This window comes from Lepidothrix coronata, unplaced genomic scaffold (assembly GCF_001604755.1).
Source record: "Lepidothrix coronata isolate B3197 unplaced genomic scaffold, Lepidothrix_coronata-1.0 Scaffold69, whole genome shotgun sequence".
NCBI lineage: Eukaryota > Metazoa > Chordata > Aves > Passeriformes > Pipridae > Lepidothrix > Lepidothrix coronata.
In genome coordinates, this window is record NW_016690249.1 from 1,632,293 (window position 1) to 1,650,431 (window position 18,139).

General features: G+C 42.2%; 1 protein-coding gene across 4 annotated transcripts in view; it reads right to left on the minus strand.

Moving 5' to 3' along the window:
- The window catches only part of KATNAL1 (katanin catalytic subunit A1 like 1), a 44,777-nt gene that overhangs the window by 16,343 nt on the left and 10,295 nt on the right, over positions 1–18,139 (minus strand). For all 4 annotated transcript variants that reach the window (XM_017818587.1, XM_017818588.1, XM_017818589.1 and 1 more), the window contains 2 exons: positions 7,205–7,365; positions 5,077–5,245 (listed from right to left, as the gene is read on the minus strand). In XM_017818587.1, the coding sequence (XP_017674076.1) occupies positions 5,077–5,245; positions 7,205–7,365 (330 nt within the window). The remainder of the gene's footprint in view (positions 1–5,076; positions 5,246–7,204; positions 7,366–18,139) is intronic.

The following is an 18,139-nucleotide window of genomic DNA, read 5'->3' on the forward strand; positions in this document are numbered from 1 at the left end:
TTCTCTTGCTCTGCAATGGACTGGTTTTCCTAGTAGAATTTTTTTGCACATCAAAAAACAATTGCCTGTTTTGGTCGTTTGGGGTTTTTTTCCCCCTGGGTGAGCCGCGTTAGGGCAGGATTTACAGAGCCGAGCAGGCAGGGCGCTGGCTGCAGCACAGCCCACCGGGGCGGAGGCAGCATCTCAAGTCCCCGAGCCCGTGCCCGGGGCCCGGCCGGCAGATCGCGCCCCGCGCCTTCGCTGGGCCAGTGACGCAGCTCGGGCAGCGGAATAAAACAGGAATAAAAGGGGAAGGCCGGCCCGGGGCCAGGAGGGCGCTGGCAGTCCCGGCGCAGCCGCGGGGCGGCAGCACGGCCCCGATCCCAGTCCCGGCCCCGGCCCCGATGCCAGTCCCAGCCCCTCCGCGTCCCATCCCCGCACCCCGCTGCCCGTTCCCGGCGGACGCGCTGCTCCAAGGACCGCTGTTTTTCCTGCCCTTGCGGCATGTCTCGCCAGCGGAGGGAGAAGGGCGGCCAGCGGGGAGAAGTGCTCTCAGCATCACCTCGGCTGTCATTGTAGTGACACTGGTTCCTTTTTTTCTTTTTCCCAGTTCCGGAATTAAACCAAGATTTAAAGTCATTGCAGTTTTCACGTGTAATAAGATTATTAAAGCTGGTCCCAAATCCGTCCAATCTGCAATCCCCAGTCAGCAGGTAAGTGAGCACAGGCTAGAAATAATGATTTTTTAAAAAAAGTCACCTGAATCCAGGCAGCAGGAGTAAGCATAATTTTTTCAGTCGTATCCTCATCTCTTCTTCTGGTATTACTTTCCCAAAACAGCTTTAAATAAAGTTGCTGTGATGGCTTCTCTCTAACAAGGTATGCCAACAGACAGGTATACAGGCCTGCAAAAGACTACTCCCACCCAACCCCTTGGCAATTACCCCATCACATAATCTCAGGCAACCAATTCTGTCTTAAACATATTTAGAAATTTGCTGGGCTTTCCATCAGGAAGAGCTATCAGCCCTGCACTAACCCACTGGAAAAAAACCTTATTTCCAAAATTGATGTTATTTCTACTCTTGTACTAAGTTTGTGCATTAGTTTCAGCAGATCTCTCCTCAGTGTGTCCACCACCTTGAAATACTTGCATCATGGGTGCAAGTATGTGCTCTCCCTTAATTTACTAAACCAAATAAGTCTCATTTTGGAACGCGAGCTGAACACAATTACCTGTTCACTTTGGCAACCCTTTATTTCCTCTTCCTTCTAACGTTAACACATCTTTCTTGAGCATGGCTGTACACAACATACTCCAGCTGTTGTCTCACAAGAGCCTCCTATAATGTCATGGGTACCTCTTCTCTCTGTTAGTAACACCTCAACAAACTGGGCCTAGGATTTTGTTTACTTTCATATCCATAGCAATATCATACTACACCCTTACAGTCAACCTCAGACAGATCAAACACATAGGAAAACTCTGATGTTATTTGCAATGACCAGCACTGGGCCCTGAAGATGTCTTGCTTTCCTGCAGGTTCTTCCCACTACACACAAATGCTGAACAACTGCCAGATGCACTGTCCACTGCCTGCTGCCAAAGCCAAAGGTGGCACCTGGCTGTTCCTCGCTCCAGCAGCCAGCCCTTCCCATCACCACAGGAAAAGGTGATGTGCCAAATGGAGGTTCAGCCTGATCCAATTTCTGCTGATATATCCAAATCTTTCTTCTCCTCTATGGCTGAGCTCCCAGCTTCTAGCAGAAATTCTTGTTATAGTCTCCAACTACACAGCCTGCTGCTCTGCACCGCTGAACATTATCCCATTTCCATGACTCCAGCACAGAGTCATCCAGTTCTTCCAATACAACAGCCTCATTTGCCTCCTCTGCAAATGTTCTAAAACTTAGTACACTGTTTAGATAAAATGAACAACTCCAATTGCCTGGAACACTTTTCCTTTGCCCTTCTCAATACAGGCACTGTCAACACAACTCCCCATTCACGAGACAAGGGCAGACCAAATAAACTTTACTGTAAATCTGCAATTTCACCTACCAGCTCTTTCAACGTTTTCAGATGGAGATTATGCAGCTTCCAGTCCCAATGCACGGAGGTCTATGTTTCCACATAAATGCAACTACCTCATCTCACTTCTGATGATGCACATGAGAATAAGCAAGCAAAAAAAATTAATTTTTTAATTCCTACCTTCTTTGATTTTAATATTCACTGATATGGCAGTGCAGCCCTTGGCTATTTCATATCCTTCACAATATTTACTGTCCTTATCCACTGACAATCTAAAATAATCTAAAGAGTACTCCTAAAAAAGTGTTCTAGTACTTAGATATAGCATTGTGACATTTCTAGAAGACATACAGGTAGCTTTCATGCTGTCTCTTTAAGCTGAACTACTAAACAGAAGCTAAAACTCTTGGTAATGCTCCAGCAGAGGGTACCCTGAGAACAAGCCTAATCATTTCCAGTGGAACTAAGAAGGAAGAAGCACTTGAAAGAAGTATTTAAGAAAAAAGGACAAGTAAATATAAGGGTTTAGTGGATAGACACCATCTGGTGAATTGTAGTTCAACACTGTTTTATATAGCACTACAAAAGGTCATTTTACTGACATAGTCAGGTTAAAATTCCTTATACCAAGATGGTTACCGTCAGAATGAAAAGATGTTATGGTCTGAGGAGGAGAAACAGTGAAAGAAGGCATTTGCCTTAAGTGCGGCAAAACACTTCTAAAACATACATGCTATACCTATATATACCCTGGAAAAAAAAAAAGCATTATGCTGTGATATTATAGCCAGGATAGCGTACAACCTATTATACCACAGCCAACGTCTTAGGAAATGGAGAGCTCATTACATGTTCTAAGTAGTCCTAGCCATGTACCCAAACCCAAAACCTACAGAACTGAAACATTTAGTATGAGACAAGATACCTGGTTACTTAATTTGAAGCTTCAGTTTTGCCTTATTATTTTTAACTGAACATGAAGAGTTACCAAATCTCTTTGATTAGACATACCAGGCTACAAAGTAAGCTTCTTGATGCTTTAAATTCAGAAACTGAAGAACAAACGCTTGTACTAAGAAAGGATAAAACTGAAAGTTAAACTTATTTTCAAGCCTGTGTGTAAAATATAGAAAGCTGCATTAACTTCTTTCATTTCCCACATCCAGCTACTTCCTCTTTCATTCAGACTTTTCTTCAAAGGCAAATCATGGATTCCTTACAAGAATCATTATATAATACATGAGAATTTGTAAGGTGGGGTGATTTTCCCTTACATACTTCAGACAAAGGAAGTAAAATAACCAAGTAGCTAGACAAAGGGGAATACAAGAGCACATGTATTGGAACTTTTTGAGAAGACATATTTTACTTCTGCCACCTAGTGACCAACTTATTCAGACAAGAGCAGTGTTCAAAATGTGCCATATTAAAGGGAACACCTTTATGACTCTTCCTCCACCTCACAGCAGTAGTGTTGCTAATCATATTAGTCCCAGAGATAAGTATTATACAAGTCATGTTGTAAGCTCCTTATAGTAAAGCCCTATAATGCTCATCGCTGGAAAGCCTGGTGAGCAGAGTTCACCCTCATTAGAGCTAAGACTTTGAAGGCTGCCTTACACAAGCACAACTGGTGAACTTGTCACACACCATGACTCCAATTCCCCATATAGCTGGCAAAACTTTAAATAATTTCCCAGATCTTCACAAGTTTTTTATAGCTTGTAGGATGCACACTTGTTATTTTACATCTTACTGATCTGTGGTAGAGAGATTTCAAAAATGCTTAATCTGTACAGTCATTCAGAGGCACTGCTGAAAATGGGCCTGGCCCTACTTACTGCTGGTGGTAAGGGCTGGGATTACTTAATAATTTTACTGTGTATCAGAAAACAATTCACGATGGAAAAAGCATATCTCGCTTGTGCTGTCAAGAAGCAACCTGTAATAGAAAGGTTGCAAAGGGACTAACCACATTAATTTGGAAGAAAACTGGCCTAAATATTTTCTTATTCATCTGACCTGTACAATGCTGTATGCCCCCATAGGAAGGCCTGTCTTGTAACTTTGTCTGTCAGGAAAGTAATGTTACTTCAGTACACTCTCAACTTGTATAGCTCATACCACAGAGTCCTGGCACTGAATCCATAGCTGAATTCAAAAACACAAGTGTCTCAGAAACAGTGATTTGGACTCCAACATTTTTTCCAGCCAAAAACCAGTCCTGTCTTGGACATCACTACTTCATAATGAATCACTGTTTCTCCTTTTCTTTCACTTCAGCACTGCTTCTTTTTCATGCATCTTCAGAAGAAAGAATCTCAAACTTACTCTAATTTAATTAATTGTTTTTATTTTAAAACAAAGCCATTCCAAGAAGCTTCTTCCTAAACACTATAATAAATATGAAACCATTTTCATAAACCAAGGAAAATGAAAGCTGCTAAAAGTTTTCTTTTAGTACATCTCCCTCATATAATTTTCAAATATATAACTTCAACTCATGTGGTACAGATTTACCTAGCATCAATGCATTTACAGAACTGCCCTGGACTTCTAGGCTCACCTAAATTTTACTATGGTATGGCAGAGGCAATGAGACTGTGGAACTCCATTCATAATGCTTAAAGTCTAGAGAAGGGCACTGGCTTCACTTTTGCACTTTTTTGATAAATATGTTTATAAAAGACCTGAAGTTGGGGAAAAGGAGGAGCAGGGACTTTATGCCCAAATGACACTTACAGATTAGAGTCAAGCCCATGCTCTAACCAGAGGGTGAGAAACCCCCGGCAACAGGACACTATGCTTCCCCCCATCAAAAAAACTCACACCAAGACAGAGCAAACATGACAGAACTTTTCTTAATTTGGTGTCATTATTAATATATATCCCCACGATACATGCTTTGATCATGGGGGAAAATGAAAGCACTGAGTTTTTCTGCATGGGATTATTGTAGCTTCTTATTATTATCTGTATTAAATGACTAAAAGTAAGAGTGCTTCCCTTTGCCACCTGCTGCATCATAATGCTTCCTTGCCAAGTTCTTTCCCACCTCTTACCTTGTCGTCTCTTCCTCTAGCTCTGGATTCCCTTTCCCGGCTGCCTGCAGACTTCTCACCCTTGGATACCACATGTGCTCTGCCTGCGGGCCCACGTGGCTGCAGTCCTGGGGAGTCCTTCCTCAAAGACTTTCCTTCTCGGTTGGGACGTTTTATCTGAGGTGGAGCCCTAACAAGCAAACACAACAAAAATATGCTAAAAACAGCAAAAAAAAAGGAAGAAGAGAGCAACATTAAGAAGGAACGATTCTAGTATTTCATTAATTCCCTTGGCTATTATTACTGAAGCTGCTAGGTCCCTAAGTCTCATCTCACTATATATGCAAATCCAGCGATGTATTTCTGGTTCTGTCTGACACCCAAAGAAAAAAATATGAAAGGAAAAACTAACAACACTATTTGATCAGTAATCCTAACCAATCTTACAACAAACCAACACCCAGGTAACAAAAGAGGAAACAATTTAGTAGAAGTCTTGAAATTGTAGTTTCTGCTGACTCCAAGCCAGGAGACTATATTAGGCTACATTCATGTTCCCAAGTTCTACGCAACCAGATGACTTTCCTGTTAAAAAAAAAAAAAAGCAAAAAAAAAAAGCTGTCTAATAGCATTGACAGGCCCCAAAACAAAGGAGTGAGGATTTTAAAACAATCCTCCTACCTCTGACTCCATTCCCCTGGGTGAAAATGTCAAAACATAAAAATTGCCTTGAAAGCAAAAGCAAACAGAGCCGAACTGCAACCACCTATATTTATGTACATCACCCACAATGTCAAAGAGAACTCAGCAGTAGCACAAGCAGAAAGAATTTGGTTTTAAGACAAGGTATCCCAGTCATTTTGCTCTAGGGACTGGATTCGAAAGACATAACTAAAATAAATGGCCAGGAATGTCACCCAAATTTAGTAAGTGTCCACTGTTAAATCTTGTTCTAACTCCTGTTTTGAGTAACTCAAAAGTTGTTAACTCCAAAAACATTTTCCTGGAATATGGCTTAAAAATAGTACATTCTTAAACACACTGTTGCATACAACTGCAACATTTTGCTTTGTATGCATTTTCTTCAAACTTAACAGCATAGAACAGTGGCTAATTTTCCTTTCTTATTTGCTCAAGATTTAAATTTCAGCTTTAAAAAAGCAGATGAACTATTGGACCTCTACCTCTAAGAAATGATACAATGATATCGTATCTAAGAAAGATACAAGATTAAATAAATACATCTTGAACTTTACACAACATTGCCACAAAAATTCTGATAGCCATTTCTACCACTCACAAAAGTAATCAGCATTAATATTTTACACTTACATTCTTAGGGTTTTTAGAAAATCAAAGATCTGTTTGATAATCATAAAGCACAGAAAACTATAAATAAACTTGGTAATTCTTTCCATTAACCAAAATCACTCATTTTACTTTGCTCCTTTGCTTATGTGAGTATGCACACATTAAAATTCTCTGCTCTTATGTTAGAAACATGTTGGCATGATTAATGTTATTCTTGTCTGTAAACTCAATCTGTTGTTTCCAACAACCTGTGTCAAGCTCTATTAGGGTAAAAATAGGGATTTCAGAAAATGCACAAGCATCTATTTTAAGAAATCTATTAGCTAACTGAAGTTACCTTAAATATGGTTACAGAGAAGAAATACCATATATACTAGAACATGTTTAGCAATTAAACTAACCAATGGATTAAACACAGGTCATACTATCTGTAGCTAAGGAGTGATTTCTAACCACTATGTCCTTCAAGATCTTTAAGTTCCAACTCTTTACAGACTCCTCAGCCATCAATGAATTCACCTGCTTAAATAAACTGAAACGGAAAAGTTTTCTTCCTGCACATGAGAACTGTCACCAAAAGCCCAATAACCTCTGCAGCAGACTCTAGTTCCAGGTGCTTAGTCACTCCTACCAGAATAAAGGAGTGACTCTAGAATGTCAGCATAAATCTGACTGTAGTTTAAATACCTTTTTCCCAATGAATTAGATTTATTCTTTATTACAAATGACTAAGGGGTAAATTAAATATGATTTTCATGTTACAAAAGCATTCAAAACAGAACATAAAGTTATGGTGATCCAACTTTATTCCACCCACTCTGCTTCAGCCTCTCATTACCTGTGTTCAGCTGGAACAGGAGGAGGCCAAACAGCTGGATCTCTAAAAGGCTCATCTTGACAGGATACAGAGATGTCTGGAGGTCTGTCCATTTTAAAACTCTCTAAGGTGTTGACAATGCCCTTAACTTGTTCATATTCTTCAACTAATTCTTGTCGGACCTTGAGAAATACATGTGTTATTTAAAAATTGTTACAATTCAAACTTTAAAAAGAACCAAACAAACACAGAAAGTACCTCAAAAACATATGCTGCCCTCAAAGGCAGGGACTCCCAAGCCTCTCCATTCACAAACCCTGGACCTATCAGGCTGACAGTACATCTTTAACAACAGCATAAACAATTGAATCTCTGTTGAATTCATTTTCCTGCTTTTTAATGTCACAACCTGACATGAGTGCTAGTGCAGCGATCACTAGCGATCTTCCATAACGCATGCTGATGCTGAGATTTATGTTTGCATGTTGACATATATGTACACATATTTTTATACTAATAAGGGTGTTGCTGGCAGATCTATAGTATATTTGCTACTACTTTAGCATAGAAGATATTCTCTGATTATTCTCCAAGGTCCTAGTTATAAAACTGGCCAAATCATTAAAATATAATATTACAAAATTAATTCTGTGAAGGGCACCATACAGTCAAAGCACAAGCAAATTCTTTGGTGGATTGCAAAGATTAGAACAGAACATGGGAACTTTCACACTCTATAGCATAAGTTCAAATAATAAGTAAAGTAAGTAAAATAAAAATGAGAAGAAATTATGTTTCAGAAAGAAATCGTGTTGCAGAATTCTTCAGCTGAATTTTATACTGGAAGTTTCTATTGGCACTAATCAGGGAGTTAGAAGTACTACAATAATTTCAAGATTATTTACTTGATATTTGTTCATTTCAATTTTCTCCCATGAAGTCTAGGAAAAGTAAAATCTGTACAGAAACTTGCTCTGTTTTAAGTGGTATATCTTGTTATATGCTCAAGTTTTGGATGCTGAGGTCACTGGTTCTTAGTATACACCAGTAGCCCAAAACTGCACTGTACATTCTTGCTCAGAAGCACAAGCTTTCAGAGCAGTCATTTAGGACGTGCTAGGATTCACCTGAGTGGACTTGTACTGCATCCTACCCATCTTCCACCTATCACTCAATGATGTCTTCTATCCTGTGGGGCCAACCTCCATGATTACTTTGGTTTTTCCCCACTTGAGGGTCTTAACACCCTGATGTTGCCTCTTTGCTGAAGTGTTGGAGCACAGCTAAAGTGAATTCATGCATTGCTGTGCACACTTGGAAATCAGTACTGGCACTCTGCAGCAAGGATTACCTTAGGCCAATATGAATCTTGCCTGTTATAGGCTCACAGGTGGAACTACAGAGACATCCTGAACATTTCCGTTCACTGGAAAGGCACATAGGCTTTAAAAGCTGTCATGAAGAAACACTACAGAGAGTATATTTCCAGGCTGCCGCCAGGCATACTACTGAGCTAGGATACCCTGCAAGGCTGAACCTAAAGCCAGGATCTGAAGTCAGCTTACAAGAAAGCCAAGGAAAGACACCACACATCCAGTTGTGCTCATATCATGCATCCACATGAAAAAGAGCTGGGAAGAATATTGCCTGGGAATCCTGAGACCAGACTTCACTTTGTGGCACACAGAAGAAGGCAACTGAGAACAGTATCAACAGATGTCAACAACGTTGCTTGAAATGCAGACTCTCCCTACTGTGTAGATTCTTGGTAAGAGGATAAGGAGAATAGAGGTCTGCAAATCCAGCCTATCTGAGGTTATAACAGCAGCAACTCAGGGAACTTGTACTAAACAGCATCACATCTTATATCTATTCTTCTTAATGGTGTGTACTGGTGAAAAGATACGGCCACTAGCCTGAGATCTTCCCTTCTCCCTGTGTCCTCGGAAATGAACTACATTGGGCATGTGCAGGGTGCTCTGTCTAGTCAGCATACTTTTAGGAGCATGCCTCTTCCAGCCCGACTTTTACCTCCTCCTACCATTTCTCTTACATTCTCATTTCCCCTTTCAGAATGGCATCTTTCCGCACCTGTCCCACTCTACATATTGAAAACAGCAGCAGCAGCCCCCCACTTTTTGTGGGACAACTTCAAGGCAAAAAGTGCTATCTGACTTACTGTTTGGTGCTGTGTGCTGTTACTGTGCTTACTGTTGGGTAAGGTAAGGTAAGGTGTACAAAAGAGTGAATGATTAAATTGACAGCACTCAGTAAAAAACACATATCACCTCTGTAAGCTACAGTTCTAAAATGCTACCAGGTACACCCCACAGTAATTTATTGTTCTGCTCTATAATATTTTCCAGGAATTTTCCCACTACAAGGACAATTAGATTTCAGCAGCACAAAGACATTCTTCTCTGGTTTAAAGCACTATATCCAGGCTGGAAGTTTAGTCCTAATTGGCATCAATTTGAAAGTGAATTATTACATAGAGTATATAAAAGAACATGGATGGGGGATGTATTTAAAGGTTCAGTACAGAGACATGACAATATTACTGAAAGATGTCTCCCCATTATGACATCAAACAATCAATGGGAATGCAAAAAGGCTCCTACCATCTAGTTAAAGCAGAGGATACATCCTTCTTGAAATGATTCTTTCTACTCACAGACTTTTATGATAGAATTTCTAAGCTGATCCATTTCTGATATGGATCTTCCTAAAGAAAATTTACCAATTTTATTGTCACATACATGTTTTCTTTGTGGAGGCATGGCTGCCTGCCTCTCCTCTCCCACTTTTGCAACTCCAACACCCACCTAGTTGACCAAGGAAAGCCAGTAGATGTGCTGGTTTGGGATTTTAGCAAAGCTTTTGATATTCTTCTAGACAAAATGTCCAGTACACCTAGACAAGTCCCTAGTACAATGGATGGGTGAGCAACTGGCTGATAGATTGAGCTCAAAGGGTTGTAGTAAATGTGATCGCATCAGGCTGGTGGCCAGTCACCTGTGAGGTTCTCCAGGGCTTAATCTTAGGGTCAGATCTCTTCAGTGTTTTTATAAAACATAGAAATTGAATGTACATTAAGTAAGTTTGCTGATGGCACTAAGTTGGAGGAGCTGTGGACTCCTTTGAGGGTAGCAAGGCCTTAAAGAAAGGTCTGTATTGACTAGAAGGCAACAATGCAGGTTCCCCTACAAGTGCAGGATCCTTCACGTGGGACAGGATCAACCAGTACAAACCGGGGGATGAGAGGCTGGAGAGCAGCTTCACGGAAAGAGATATGGGGGTTTGGGTAGATGGCAACTTGAATAATGAGTCAACAGTGCCCTGGCAGCCAGGAGGGCCAACTGTGTCCTGGGGGGCATCAGGCAAAGCGCTGCCAGCCAGTCAAGGGAGGGGATTGTCCCAGTCTGCTCTGCTCTGATGCAGCCTCACCTTGAATATTGTGTGCAGTTTTGAGCACCACAACATAAGGACATCAGACTATCAGAGTGTGTCCAGAGGAGAGCAACTAAGATGGTGAAAGGTCTCAAGGGCAAGACTTAGGAGGAGCAACTGAGGTCACTTGGCTTGCTCAGCTTGGAGTAGGCTGTGAGTGACCTCACAGCAGTATACAGCTTCCTCAAGGGGGGCAGCAGAGAGGGAGCTGCTGATCTCCTCTCTCTGGGGGCCAGAGATAGAACACAAGGAGATGGAATGAAACTGCTTCAAAGGAAGTTCAGATTGGACATTAGGAAAAGGTTCTTCACTGAGAGGATGGTCATTCACTGGAACAGGCTCCCCAGGAAAGCAGTCATGGAACCAAGTCTGCCAGAGTTCAAGGGGTGTCTAGACAGTGCTCTTAGTCATGTTGCTTAGTTTTAGATAGTCCTGTGAGAAGCAGGGAGTTGGTTCGATGATCTTTATGAGTTCCTTCCAACTGGAGAGTTTCTATGATTCTATATGTGACTGCCATCAGCAAGATACTAGTATCGACAGAGGTAAAGAGAAGGGTAAATCCCCATGGCCCTGCACAGTTCTTGCAACACTGTATTTACTTTATCAGAAGCTCTACGTGCATCTGTACAAAAGAAGCCTTAGGTACAGGAAGAACTTGATCATTTTTCAGGGCAAAGCAGCCTTCTTGCTCATTCCAGATGGGGTAACTATCTTTTCAAAGCCATGAGATATCCAGCTCAGGCAGGATTGCTCCTACCCTGCTTTGCTCTCTTTGCTTTCTCATCACACAATCAGCAGACACATTCCCCAGTGTGAGAGCTTCCAGCTGAGTTACAAATGTGATTGATTACTAACTCAGTTACTTCAAACTGTCTAACACGCAATCCCCCCCATCCAAAAATAAATCCAGCCAAACAGCTGCTGTGAGGTACAAAGGAATGATACAGCATAAATCCTCCAGGGCACTGCTCCACAAGGGACAGCCACTTCCTACTCTAGGAGTACTGACAGGATTCCTTCTATCAGCCTTCCAACACATGCAGAAAATTTGGTGGAAAACAACTTTTTAGCATTAATGGCCAGAGTGCTGTCATGCAGCTCGCTGGACCAGCAAGGAGGATGTTATCTGAAAACTGAAGGAAAGTGACTCTTTGATGCCTTGGAAGACAAAAATGAACTAACATCTGCTATCCATCTCTTAGCCAGACCTGAGCAGATCAAACTCCAAAATAACCACTCTTTTGCTTAGTCAGTACCTGGCAAACCAACCAATAAAGAAACCTCAGTGTGCTTAAACAACTGGACCACAAAGCAAAACCAGTGATAAACTCCTTAAAGAAACTGAGTCAGATGAAATAGGTGCAGAATGACTTTCTTGCAGTTGAGAAATGTAGTGGTTTGAATCTTGTTTTCCCCCAGAGGCTAAGAAAAGTGGTAGACCCCAAGGGGTGGAAACCCCTGGAAGTTTTGAAGTTTGGGCCAATGGGCGCTCCTGCAAAATGTAAACATTCCACAAGCACCGGAAGAGACGAGTTGTAGTTGGGTTGTTGTGGAGAGGTGGCCACGTTGTAGAGCCACGGAGGAAGGGGCTCAGAGCCCCACAGGGGGCTTTGGCCCCCAGCCCCCAGCGGGGGCCTGCGGGGACCTGGAACAGCATAAAGCTGGGCTAGGTGCCTGTAGTTATGCCGGGAGATGTTTTCTCCATGGGCGCAGAGCAGCAGCCGGCACTGACCAGAGAAACGGTGGCAGAGAGCCAGAAGAGATAAGACGGAGCAACAAAGACATGCAGCACCAGAGAAAGGACTCCTGGAAGGAGAGCTGAGGAAAAGAAAGTCAGCAGCTGAGTTCTACAGAGTTCTGGGGGTAAGAACTGATCCAAACCCCCCAAACTCCTTTGAGACCTCTGAGAAAGGAGGCAGATGGACTCCTATTTTGGAGAAGAGTTTTAGACATGCAGCACTGGAGAGAGAGAGGAGCTAAGAAGCTCAAAAGACGTCCCGGAGCTGGACCAGGACGGCCAGATGGAATGCGGGGGGAGTTGACCTTGGCCCCCCCACTGCTGCTGACAAACCTAGTAGCCTGAGACAGAGCACAGGAGCTCTGGTAGAACTCTTGAGGCAAAGGCTTGCAACTGAATGCTGCCCAAGATGTTCTGACTCAGGGGTGAACCCCTGAGGAAGGGACTTTCACGAAGATGCCCCTGCATTTCGTGATATACCTGTGGTGACGTGAGTCTTGTCCCTGCTGGCAGTCCACAGGTGAGGCCTTCGCTTGGACCAAAGGAGAGCCAAGGGGCTTGGAGACCCCCTTGTGTATGTTGAAAAGAAATCCAGCTATCAACTGCTGCATGGAAGACAGATGAGGAGGACCTGCTGCCTTAGAAGATGCTGCTTAGAGACTAGAAGGGATCTGTCCTTCTTTCCCCCTGGACTTTTATTTGGAGGGGAGAAGAGATCTGATCATTGTAAATACTATATGTCATGGTAGAGATAGTTGTGATCGTGTGTATAATGCATTATGATATTTATTTGTACAGTCATTGTAATACATTCCCTTTCCCCCACTTTGAGTCTGGCGTGTTTTGTCTGGAAAAGCCCATCCCACATTAGGTTGAGATGGGGAAGGGGGCTAGGACTAGGGAATTAGATTTTTGGGGCTATCTCAAACCATGACAAGAAACAACCCAGACATGAGCCAAGAAAGGCTGTGCTGTATTATGAAGTAGACTGAGCAGAGTCTTTGAGTGATCAGCGCTACTCTGAAGAAACCTAGGAAGGTTGCAATCAGGAAAATCATTTGTCTGGACTTACCTAGTCTCTTTGCCCTCCATCACATACACCCTTAGGTGCCAGAACCCTCAGGGGGCTCCAGCACAGGTTGTATAGAGCCTGAAGAAAGCTTTCAGGTTATTTATGTTTAAGCAGTTTCAGGACATAGCGTGGGCCAACTTAGCAGCTCACCACCACCAAATAGGAAGAACTCAATTCACTTCTCCCCAACCACACTCAGCAAAACCACAGAAGCTGCTCTCCTGGATCCAATTCTGGCATCTCAATACGGTAAGACAGCTTGGTAAAATAGCAAGAAGCTGGCCTAGGAGGGTGAAAGAAAATAAAGGACACTTCTGCTGGGTTAGCAAGCTGCACTTGCACACTATCCTGTGATCAGGTGAATTCCAGGGAAAAAAAAATGGCAGGAGGAAGAGGAGGGAGAGAAGTTGGTGCTGACTGGGGAGAAGATAAGGTGGAGAAGAGCTTGGCCTCTCTGGGCATGGCAGGATGTTAGCCGGGTTCAGCTACCATGTGAAACTGTCTGCTCTCCAGAGTCATGCTCTGGTACACCAGCCACCCTTACCAGCCACATCACCTCCTCCACTGAAGTAGCATTGTGGGCACTGCACGATGTTGGAAAGCCCAACAAAAAGTCTTTCAGCTCAGGCGATGGCCCCACAGCTTTGTTTTGACATTCCAGCCACAAGGATTTACAGTAACCAAGCAGAAAACTCATCCTAATATATGAATATAAAAACAATGACCAAGCATTGAGTTCATCCTTTCTTAGTTGCAGTTCCAAAACCCATTTCAGGGAGAACCCTTGTATTTCACCATCTAGCAGCTGTTGTAACTTTGACATCACTGGCTCTTACTTGCTATGCTAGAGCTTGTACTTCTACACAACTTCTCATAGCAATGAGCATGGGTATCTGTATCTTGGTAAATACAAATAATGTGTGGGATTTTTTTTTTAATTCTATTATGCTGAAACAAAACCAATTAAGTTTCTACAGAAATATTTTCCAAATCTGAAGTTACCACCTGCAATTAGTATTAGTTTTTCAAACTCTGTTTTTCAAAAAGTGAAAATAACAATTCCCTAAACCATATCCAAAACGAATGCCCTGTAATGCAGTCTGATTCCATGGAGTGAAGGTATAGCTCCTATAATCACAAATATTCATTAGTTACCTGCAGAATATTCCCTAATTAATCATGAAATAACCTACTAAACATTAACAAAACAGTCATGAAGCAAAAACAACATAAGCATAGATTGACTGAAATGTGCTTAAAATAATAAAAAGTAAAAATCATCCTTTATTCTTGAAGCAAGAGTACAGTGCACCTAATCACCTGCACCAGTGACCACTGTCAGTAAGGGTGCTTTGCTGGCTGCTCCGAGTGTTCAGAAAATCGTTGAACTGCCTCAGCTCTGGCTGATGCTCCTGTGCTCTCAGCTATTGTGCAACACAGAGCACATGGTTATAACACACAGCAGGTTTTGCTCGACAGCCGCTGGCCTTGTTGTAAGCCAGTACTATCTCCCGGGGGCATGCTCTGCTGTCATTCTGCAGCTGCTGAACTGTCACTGAAGCAGCTCTTTCCTACAAGCCAGCTGTCTAGTAAAAAGATTTCAACAGCCAAGAAACTCTCAGAATAAACAGGGAGAATGTCAACACAAGTAAAGTTCACAGTAGCGGTCATGAGAGTAAACCTACCTTTTGGTGTTAGTAAGAATGAGTTGCTTCTGGTTTTAAATCTTTCCAGTCCCAGTCTGCATTTACATGGATGAATATGCCAACCTGTCAGTCAAACCTCAAAGCACATCAAAGTGACTTTTTCTTTTTCAAATGAGCTCAGGAGGCCCAGGAGTGAGGATAAGAGTGGAGCTACACTCAGCCCACCCAAGAACAAGCTGGGAACTCCCTGGATGCAAAACAAGTAAGGGTTTAAGAGCAGGTCACCCTTGATATCCCCAAGACAAGCTAGTCAACAGATGATCAATGGCAGTGAATTTTCCAAGGGATCAGGGCAATTCTTATGCTGTCACATATCTGCTTTGGTGGACCCTCCAAAGCATGCATCTTTTGCCCTATTGAAGTTCTGCAGGTTGTGCCAGACTAATAACAAAATCCCTCTCCCATGGTCAGCACTAACTTTGAATTCCCAGAGGCAGTATTGCATCAAGTGTAACTGAGCCAGTCAGTTGTTCTCAGGGGAGCAGATGTTAACATGTTCATATTTCTCTTCATCCTAACTATCAGCACCAAGCAAAAGGATTCCTTGTAATCAAGGTGCCCGGTTGCAAAGTTGAAGCTGTCTGATTGTACGACATGAAATACAACCCACCAAATATTTGCACATAATATCATTCTGTCCAGACCAACCTGTTGAAATTTGAAAACAATGACACCTAAGCAAAGAGAGGTAGATCCATTAGGGTATCTGACTCAAAATCCCAACTACTTCTGGTTCACCTCTGCTTCTGCACTGCTCAATAAACTGCTGGAAAAATCCTCTGTAGTACACAAGGCAACAAAACAGATCCACTAGGCATGAGATACCTACTCAGGATGGAGCACCCACCGTCGAGAAGAGACCAAATAGGAAGAACAATGGTGCATGTAAGAGGTGTGAGCTGGTAAGCTGCAGAGTCACAGCTCGTACTATTCTTTGAGATGTTCCTCATATGAACATTTCTGTTTTATGAGGGAAAATGTACACAAATATCTGAAACTGAGTTCTCTGCCTCAGAAGTAGCAGTAGGACAAACACCCTGTTAGTGCGCTGCATACAAACATATAGAAAGGAAGGGCATGCTTCATACTGTCAGTTGGTGTCCCAGGAATCCTTCAGAAGGTTCAAGATTGTGAATGCGTGTGCAGAGAGTACATCCCACAGAATAACTGCTGTAAGTAAGAATCTTTGCCTTCAAGCACTTATCTACATGGACATTCATGCTGTGGACCACTCCCAACAGTAAAAGCTCTACCCACGCAGTGTCTGCTAGTGATTGCTAAATGCCACCTTCGAAAGGTACCAATGCCATTTGTATAATCCTCTTTGGATTCCTCAGATGATGGAGAAACTGAAGAACCTAAGGAATAAGCTAGTTTCATATGCTAGAGGAGACAGAATTTCAGGTAAAAATCAACTGCGTTAATCCCCTTAACCATGACCTAAGAGTTGCTTTGCTTCTCCAGCCGCTTGCACGCAGCACACAGGTATGGGTTAGACCTGAATTTTGCTAAACTTACATAATGTGTATGGCGTAACTCTTTAAGGAGAATGAACTAAAAATAATATTTTAATATTGTGAATGAATGCTTCTTGTGATCCAACTTTTGGGTTAAATTTTTTTCAGAACAGGTTGTCTGTCAAGACAGATACTGAATGTGACTGACCATTTGGATGTAGGTGCTGTTGGAGCTGGAAAGTAGCGCTAACATCCACATCATCAGACTCCCTCTTAATCTGTCTCAAGGAGTGAGAAAGCACAACAATTATTTATGAAGAGTGTGTAAGAAAGTAGGTCTACCTCTGCAGGTGTCACCAAACCATTCAGGTGCAGGTATGGAGAAGTGGTTCCAGGGCTGCATCGTTTGCTCTCAGGGCTGTATCATTTTGTTCCTATAAATGAATGAGAAGGCAAACAGCCAAGGGATGAAGCCCTTCTTTTTTTTTCAATCACACTTCTTGCTTTTTGGTGTTTGTCCCTGAGCCAAGACTGGCATCAGTAATGGCAAAACAATATTCTGACAAAGCTCATCTGCCACCTCTGTGTTGGGAAGTTTCAGAATTCACATGAGCTCACAGCGTAACAGATGCTACCCTACCTGCTGATGATCTTTTTGGAGACACTTCTCTAAAGCATTTATGGGACATGGTCAGAGGCCATTCTTCTTTTACCTAAAAGGGATAATTTCTGAGAAGGTGCCAACTTCAGATCCTCTGCTAGAGAGCCGGCTGCCTTCCCCAGGGAATAATCCTGGAAACTGTGTTAACGGTTCTTTTGTATGTGAGGTTTGTCTCCAAAGTGCAGCACGAATTCCATGGTGCATAGGCTTCTCTGAAGCAGTTCAAACAACACACAATAGCACAAGATTTGAAGTAACCTTCACAAGGTAAGAGCTGTTAAATGTTTAATGGAAGAATCAATTTGATCAGAGGAAACAGTAAATACTAGATGTGAAGACAAGGCAGTGATGGAGCTGCAGAATGAGGAAAGCCTCACGGTTTACCTTCACGTCAGCTACAAGTTTGGCAGGAACTAAGGACACGCACTGGGCATGAACACCTTGTATCAGCATGTACGGGGTGGGGAAGAGCTTGAATACAAGTACTTGAACGTGAGTATCTCCTGTACAACATTCAGCTTACTACATCACCAGGAAAGGTAGGTACTACTGCTGATGCTTGTGCATGCACATGCTTTGCAGACAAGCTGCTAATAAACAGACTTCTACAGTTCTATGATAAAAACCAATGAACAGTACTGTTATTACAATGTGATTGCTAACAGTGTTATTGCTAACAGTACACAAAATACTCTACATTAGTGTCAGATGTTTCAAGCACAAACCCATGACCAAATCACCTGCTGCAATAAAAAGGAAAATTTGCTTGTTTTTAAGTGATATCACTTAAACATATAATATTTAGAAAAACTCTCCTTGAAACTGTCTCTTCAGCTACCTACTGCAAAATTTTATCCCTTATGGGAGCTATG